Source organism: Patagioenas fasciata, chromosome 5, assembly GCF_037038585.1.
Source record: "Patagioenas fasciata isolate bPatFas1 chromosome 5, bPatFas1.hap1, whole genome shotgun sequence".
Classification (NCBI taxonomy): Eukaryota; Metazoa; Chordata; class Aves; order Columbiformes; family Columbidae; genus Patagioenas; species Patagioenas fasciata.
In genome coordinates, this window is record NC_092524.1 from 3,893,185 (window position 1) to 3,901,663 (window position 8,479).

General features: G+C 43.4%; 1 protein-coding gene across 4 annotated transcripts in view; it reads right to left on the minus strand.

Moving 5' to 3' along the window:
• The window catches only part of E2F8 (E2F transcription factor 8), a 12,094-nt gene extending 4,017 nt beyond the window's left edge, over nt 1-8,077 (minus strand). For 2 of the 4 annotated variants that reach the window (XM_065840168.2, XM_065840170.2), the window contains exons 1-9: nt 7,575-7,794; nt 6,685-6,948; nt 6,217-6,373; nt 4,732-5,037; nt 3,906-4,067; nt 2,335-2,472; nt 1,971-2,180; nt 1,053-1,137; nt 336-849 (exon numbers count right to left, since the gene is read on the minus strand). In XM_065840168.2, coding sequence (XP_065696240.1) covers nt 336-849; nt 1,053-1,137; nt 1,971-2,180; nt 2,335-2,472; nt 3,906-4,067; nt 4,732-5,037; nt 6,217-6,373; nt 6,685-6,948; nt 7,575-7,613 — 1,875 coding nt within the window. In that variant the 5' untranslated portion in view covers nt 7,614-7,794. Of the gene's footprint in view, nt 1-335; nt 850-1,052; nt 1,141-1,970; nt 2,181-2,334; nt 2,473-3,905; nt 4,068-4,731; nt 5,038-6,216; nt 6,374-6,684; nt 6,949-7,574; nt 7,795-8,017 lie in introns of those variants that run through there. The other 2 variants (XM_065840167.2, XM_065840169.2) reach the window with 2 other exon arrangements.
• Nucleotides 8,078-8,479: the final 402 nt, after the last annotated feature.

Sequence of the window (8,479 nt, forward strand, 5' to 3'; positions counted from 1 at the left end):
TGCAAACACCAGCAAGATTATGTAAAATTTATACATCTATCAGACTATATATTTTTACATATATATAAAACATATATGTATATGTGTGTGTGTATATATATAAATATAAAATATATACATATATATATGTATATGTGTGTATATATAATGTATGTATGTATGTACAAAGCCAGCCCCCTAAACATCAGCAAGCACAACAAATGAACATCAGCCCTTCAAGTGTAACGTTGCTTAAAACATCTACACGCACTGGTAGGCTCCTAAGTCACTTTGAAAATGAGTAGGTGGCAACATCCTAAAGCTAGAGAATGGCATTTAAAAATAATTTAACTTACCAGAGAAGTATCAAGGTTTTCCTCATCACTTCTGAACCTTTTAATATAATTATTCTCTTGTAATGCTTGTGATCTTTTAAGGCACCTCTGTGACGAAGTTTCTGATTTCACAGTCGCTCGTTCTTTAGCTGTCCAGGACTTTGTCAGCTCATCCGTAGCAGTCTGACCATCCCCTTCCTCAGTGGTTATGGTATTTAACCCTTTTGAATTCATGCTTTTGGCTCCAGTGACGTTAGCACACGGTAGAGGCTGCAGCATGAAACTCGGGTTGTAGGCGGTCACAGTGTGGGCTTGAGAAGGGTGCAGATAAATGGCGTAAGAAACGCCCGAGTGAGGATGAGGTAGAATGAGCGGGGGGACCGCGCTGTGGCTCGGGGGACAGAGCCCCAGGCTCGGCTGCTGGGAGGGGGTCACATTCCGAGGAGCTTCGGGTTTGGGGGCGGCCTCGGGTGATGAGGACAGACTGAATTCCAGAGCAGATCCCGACAATTTCATTTTCGGCTCTTTCGCCTTCCTGAAAAGAAAAAAAAACCCAAATGTATTTTAATACGCAATGCCCTGACAAATTATCTCCTACAATACAAAAATTTAATATAAACTTGTACTCTAAACAAGTGGAACAAGTAGCCTGCAGTGTGAGGGGTGACAGGTTTTTGCAGACCGATCACAGCTTAATAGTCAATAACAACAAAAAGCTTCTCACGTGTGCAAACTTACTTGGATTGTCCTTCCAGCTGCTGTTTAGCGATTGCTGGAACAGGAGCCATTTGACTTGGGAAAGCTGATAAATTTGGATCAGTACCTGCTTGGAGGGGGAAAACGAAAGTGTTAGTACATCAGACATAGCAGTTACATTTTGTCTTGAGGAGAGTGCGTTATTTATTTAGAAGACATCCAGACTCTGTGTTATCCTCAAACTGCAGCCTGGGCTTGATTTGATCAGTTGGCTGCCAGGTTACAACAAACATATGTTTTTTTCCTCCAAAGACACCAAACAAGAACATTGTTTGGCAATTTTCTGTCAATTTTAAGGAATACAGAACTGCTTAGATACCAAGATCTAAAGAGCAGTTTATACAACAAGCCAGGCTTAGAGCAGTTCATAAAGATACAATACCCAGAGAATCAGCTCGACTGCACAAACAGGCACCACACCAAGTCAAAATAGTGATGTATAAAAAAGGATTTAATTTTATTCTTAGAGACAAAATAGTAATATGCTTCTCCTTGTGTATTTGGTGTGAAAGAGGAGGCTGAAGTTCCCTATGGGGTGCTGAATTTGGCCCATATGTCAATGAATATATTGACTTTGTTACAACTGTGCAAACTGTGAGGGCATTTGATCCACCAAACTGCAAAAAAAGCCTCTACTAATAGCAGAGCTTCCGCACCAAACACTGATTATTTCAGTTTTATTTTCACTGTTAGTCTTGCAAAGCCTCAGATTTACAGGCAATGCTTATTTTCCCCATCTTGTCTATTTTTGACACTTCTTAAGGAGTTTGTTGTAAGCAGGCACGTCCACCCATCCACATCTAGGAGATGATGGCAAGCCTGAATATTTAATGCAAGAATACATCTGAGTTAAAAACACACTTAGAAAAAGATACGGAAATGTATTTTTCAGCTACTTACTTGCACTTATTTTAACTGGGCTGGTTGGAGCAGATTGGATCTTTCTTCTGTCATTTTCTATACTTTTAACTAACTTGATCAGAGATGGATGCCGAGTGAAGTTTTGCTTCCCTCTTGAAGGAAAAAGGTTTTTTGAACATTGTTCTTTGGAAGCGATGGAGTCTGAAATAGGTGGGGGATGGGTCGTAGGAGTCATTTCAAGTTTTGTATCTAAAAAACAGCAAAAAAACCTCCAGAAAATCAATACATATCATATGCAGATTCAGTAATTAAAAGCAGTTATTTGAGCCTGGCTCATATTTATTGATTATTAGCAAGATGCTCAGTATGAGCCCATCTATGATGTAAAATGATAGACACCCACCCTGAGTATTTGGCAAGACTGCGGGTCCCGTCCATTTGAACGCTGGTTTTCTACCTCTCTCCTCTGTCACATGAACTTTCTTGATAAGCTCAAGACTACTGAGAACATTCGCTATGTCATAAAGTCTCCTAATTTTGGCTGAAATAGAAGAAACAAATGTAAAGTATGGTGATTCCAATAAACAAATTGACATGTATCAGATGAAAAATGTTACAATGTCCTTTTAGCAGCTAAAAGGAAAAACCTTTATATTTTTTAATAAGAACGATGTTGTGGAAGGGGCGTACTATGAAATCACAGATCACAATATGGTTTGTATGTAGAATAGAATTACATAGGTAAAGATCTAGAAGAGAGAATAGTGCTAAGTACATCATGCTAAATACAGAAATACAAAACCATTTTGCAAACAAGCTTGGGTTCTCTGCAATGGCCCAATTTATGCCAATTCTGTAGTGAAAATAAGTAGCTTAAAAGGCAAGTATGCACATGTAATGCTGATTATGGGAACTCAAATCCAAGAGGATGATCATTGTCCACATTCTGAGCTGTTGTCAGGTTGAGCTATTGGGGAAAAGATTCAGGCAGCAGTAAAATTACAGGTGACTTCTCGACTGCAAAGACAAAGCTGCTGCTCCTGAAAATTTACAGTGCAGCAAGTCATGGAACTCGAGACTATGTCTCTAAACCAAGAACACTGTCAAATATGTGATGCCTGAACTGGTGTGGAATGCCTTGAAAATGCTTTTTGTGCACGACAGACCTTAGTGAGGAAAAAGAAAGAATGAAAATGAACAAGAAGCCCCTCTTGACAACCCACCCGCCCCTCTGTGTTGTCATGATGAGGTGGAAAGGAAATTATGAACTGAAACCAGCCAGGATCAGTTTTCTTTTCACATAGATACAATTTTACACACACAAAAAAAGAGGAATGGAGTCCGTCTGAGAATCAAGGGTGTAATTTTCAATGAAACCCACAATTAATTCTGGATCCTTCAAGAGCAGACACGTTTTTGGTTATTAAAGACACGCAGGCCTACACCTAGAAGTACCCTTTTCATTTGAATGGGGAGGGAGAAGGGGAAACATGCGGGGAACTGAGAGCAGGGTCACAGAATGAAGAAAGAATTGGCAGTTACAGCACGAGGTTTCACTTCCTCTCACGTGTGAGTTATTAACAGGACTTTCACAGAATTTCTTTAGATTTTCAACAAGTAAACTACATGACCACAACACAGATTTGCATGATTCTGGGGCATCTTTGATGAAATGATGCTGAAATCTTTGACAGGGAATTGTTACCGATAAGAGGCATTACTTAAAGAGAAAGGATTTAATGGACTTTTAACGTGATCAAGATGTCATTACGTATCAATGACTACGCACAAGCAGGTCCCTGTTAAAAACTGTGCAAGGTGTTGAGTGGGTTTTTGGCAGCTCAAATGTATTTATGGCAGGAAGACACTTTACACTGTATAAACTTGTACTAAAATAGTTCATTTAGCCTCTGCTTGATATTCCCACTTAGAGTAAGATCAAAAAGCAGACAGCTAAGGCAGCGTTTTACTTACTTTTAAACTTGCTTTTATCCAAGTCTTCTAACTGGTCTTCTCCAATCAAGATTTTAGCAGCGACTTCAAGGCTCACGATTTGAGGGCTCGAGACAAGAAACAGCATCACAAATTTCTGGCTCATCACTCGCAAAGACTTGTCTTTCCTGCTATTCACTGATGCTGCAGCAGACAGGGAAAGGATTAAAGTAATAAGTGACACGCCAGCTACAAACGTTTTCTTTTAGAAGTGAAGAAACTTGTCAGTAACAATTATTGTAAGAACAAACAACACGGCAACTAGGCAGGGCCGACGTGAACTCCGGAGTCACGTCTCTACATGGCGAGAATCAGATAATTAGGTGGGTACCAAGTGTAAGTACAAAGAAGAGAGTGGGATGTTCCCCCCCATGCACATTTCCCATTGTCTGACAACTTGTACTCTTAAAAATGCTTAACTGCAGGTTATACAATGGATTTAACAATCCTTGACTAACGTTTCTTCCACGAATCAAACCTAAATTAAAAAATAAATTAGCGGAGTAATTTAGACTTTTGTTTTGTGTAGCGTTCAGTGGTAACAAATCCTGCAAGTGGGTTTTATGTTTGGGTGTGTTTTATAGTTTCACTGATGCCCCCTTGTTCTCCCACCATAAAAACAAAATAGGTGTGCAAGAATTGAATAAATAAGAGAACTGAAAGAGTGCAGAGGACTTCTCACCACAAACAGCTGGGGTGCCTTTCAGACAGTAGCATTTCAGGAAATGAAGTCTCGTCAATGTTTTTTCCAAGTTCATAGATATCACTACAAGCACAAATTATTCTTGGCATTATAGAGAATTCTTACCAGCACGAAATTCCATTCCTGGGAGCTCGACAAAAGACATTTCTGAATGCTCAATGGAGCCAAAAGACCTCGCCACGTCTTCATTCCTTTCACCATCGAAATCAAAGTCGTGCTCATACTCCCTTTTCTTGATCATCTGAATTTGCTGGGTGTATTTGTTCTCTTCTCCAACCTTTTTCAAAGCCTGCAGGGTTTTGGAGAGATTGTGTCGCCCGTGCCAAGCGTACCTGTTTTTGGCAAGGCGGCTCACCATGTGGAGGCTCTCGAGCACGTTCACAATGTCATAAATGCGCCTACGTTCCACATCTGAAAAATAAATTATAAAAGAAAAATATTAACATGACATTTCTACTACATAAAATGTTTTCTTATATATTTACCTGAATCACGGTTTGCATGGAGAAGGGATCAGTTTCCTCTATTTCCCTCTACTCTTAATGTCTGTCTAAGCAAGTATATATTACAGCAAGTGTATTAATATACTTCTAAGGCACTTTTTCCAATTCCTTGTTATAAAGGTTTCTGAAAATAGCCCTCACAGATCTTGCCAGCAAGGAGAAGAAAACAATCTTGCTTTAGATAGGAAGGACTTGCTTTTCCACAGTTGTCCGTGGTTTAAAGCATTCCCTGAGAAATGAAACTTTCTGTTGCCAGAAGAGCCATTAGATGGGTTTCAATACAGCATTTTTAATTATTCATTGCACCAATTTTATACTGTCTCATTAAATACCCTTAGAAAGGCAGGGTAGACAACTGATTTGTAATGGTTTTATAAGTTATTCTATTAACACGCTGTCCTTTTCTCTTTTGTCTATTGATTTCTTGGTTTTGACTGGGCATTTTCCAAAAGAGAGGTTATTTTGTACAAATAGAATAAGCGTTTTGTTTAATTTGCAATTTGTCCCTCTTCCCCAAGATAAACCTGAAGATATAATGACACAAAAACGACGGCGTTATAATCTGTAGAATACTGTAATTTCATAGCTCTTTGATTAAAAAAAGCTTCAGCTCAGTGTTAGCAACCTGGACTCGTGGTAGATCATTGGCGCAATACAAAAATAGTGATATAAAATGAGAAAGTTAAATGATCACAGAGAGCAGAAAGTAGTTTCTTGCTTTGATGCCACAACTGGGCAGGAACTTGTGGGCTCAGTTTGAAAAACGCTGGTTCCTGCCACAAAAATCCAACCTCTAATCTTAGCCACCATCTCTAGATCCAAAAAAACTGCAGCCGGTTATTTGTGGTATCAGCAGTAATTTAGATGTTTAATATTAAACGTAATTCGGAGTTTCTTGATTCAGCTCACTGAAGAAACGTCAGCTTTTTAAAGGAATCGCTCTAAGAATGAAAAGTTTAAAGCTGGGTTTAAGTAAGTTTGAGAGTAAACATTACACGCTCAAAATTTTACAGAGCAAAAACGTGCTCGTGCAAATGGGAGGTTATTGGTCTGTATGAAGGAATATTTAACATATAAAGCAACTTACTAAGCTCTTCAGCCACCTCATCGAGGCAAATGTAATTATTCTCGGCGGTGCTGGGGTAATCAGGATATCGAGCTAAGAATTTATGACACAGTAATCCTAGACTTTTCTCTTTGCGACTTGGATGAGATTTTTCATATTCGTCTCCCGATAAGTGCTCCTACGTGGAAATAAGAGAATTTGAAATTTTATTATTATAAATAAAACGTTGGTATTTAACAGTTTCATTGTGAGTGCTGCCAAAGGCCCAGTGTTTTCCATTTGTCCTCAACAGCTGTGGAATAAAACCCGCAAAATGTTACCCGTTGTATGTAACTGGTAAATATCCTGACTTATATTTGGTAAATACTCCAAAATGAAAACTTTTAAAAAGTTGTAGTATGTTAACGTATAACTTTTTATACTGAATAAACAGCCTTCGGCTAACTTTAAAAAGAAAAAGTAAATAAAGACTACCCCTTTACAATGTACCTGCAAACAGGGTTTTGCCGGCAGGACGTCCCTTGCGTTGTTTGACAGCTCCCGGCGCTGATCTCTGCTCCTAATCTCGGGACTAACGGCGCTGATCAGCATTTTGAGGTTGGACGTGGGTGTCCATGGGTCGGCTGGGGGGGTTTCTTTGGGTTTCGGGGGTGTGGTGAGGGGCTGGATCTCCGTCAACACCGACTGTGAGGTAGCTGCTTGTTTCAGAGGAGTTTCCAATACGTTCCTGCGCGGCTCAGATGAGTGATTTTCCTGCAAAAATTGTCATGTTAAGAACCAGAAGCGTTGCGATCCATTTATTGGTAACGGTCAAAGTGGGGCAGAAATTAATTCCATTTTCTGAGTAACTTGAAGAAGTTGGAATCTCACTCTGACCCAACAAACACCTTCCCCGAAACCATTTCTTTGTGCTTTTAGCTTAAGAAACAGAACCCTTCATATTCTGAAGGTAATTTTCCTTGAGGTAATTTTCCCTTTTCTTTTTTATTTCTTTTTTTTTTTCTCTTTAGGGAAAATACAGTCGGAACATTAATCCGTAAGAGAAATGAATGAATGAAACACCTTTTATTAAAGAAGAAAAAGGCACGGGGAGCAAGGAGTCCTGCTTGTTACGAAATCGGCGGATAAAGGTCGCCAGGTAAAGTTTTTGGTGTTTTTTCAAATGCTCAGAAATTAAAGCGGAGGTCCCAGCGCTCCATCCCGACCACCCAGCTCTATTTTTTTATCCCGCGTTCGTTACGAGCGAAGCGGTTTCGCGGTTCTGCAAACGGCTGCGAACGGGCACCGGCGCTGTCACCGACCCGCGTGGGGACACAGCGGGTCGCCGGTTCGGTTCCCCGCCCCGCCGGGAGGAACGCGATGCGGTACCCAGGACGTACCTTGTCGCCGGTCCCCATGTCTCCGCCCGCCTCTTGCATTCTCCCGCCGCCGCGCAGCCTCAGGGGGCGACACCCGCCACCGCGATCCGCATCGGTTCTGCGGGGCGGGAGGAGCGGAGCGTTAGCGGGGAAAGCGGCGGGATCCCCCCGTCCGCCGTGGCCGCTTCCCGTGGCCGCTTCCCGCTGCCGCCCGGGACCGTCCCGGCGCCTCCCGCCTCTGGGCCCGGCCCGCGCGCGCCCGGCGGCCCGCGCCCAACGGCCCGGCCCCGCCCAACCCCGCCCGCGCCGCACCGGCCGCTCACGGCGCAGCGCCGCCGATTGGCCGCCGGCGGCGGGGCGGGGCCCTTCCGGGATTCGGTTTAAACATTTGGCGCCGTTGCTGCGCTTAGAGAGTTGATTTTCTGTGCTTCCGCTCTGCGAGATACGCGAGAACCGGCACCCACCGGGAGAGGTGGGGGTGCCGCCGTCCGGCCCCGTCCCGCCCCGCCGCGCTCCCGGTGCGGATTTGAATTCAACCCTTTGAGCCGCCGAGGCAAAGGTGGGGCGGCCCAGCCAATCGCCTAGCGTCCCTCCGCCCCGCGCAGCCAATGGGAGCGCGGCGTTCTGCCGGCCGTTCCCTCCTCCCGCCGCCGCCGGCTCTCGGGCCGGAGGTTTGGCGGGTTCGCGGCGCGGGAACCGGGGCGCGCGCCGTCTCCCGCCTTCCCCCAACGGCCGTCGGCGTGAGGGGACAAGCCTGGCGAGGGCAGCTAATTAGTTTAATGCCGCTAATTATCTTCTGGCGGGAGGGGATGGGGTTCCCCGGGCTGAGCCCCCCCGGAGAAGGCTTCGCCACCTCATGTAGAGCTGAAGAGTCCCATAACTTGCAAGCTCTAAACTGTGAGGAAAAGCACTTCTCAAAAAGAAAA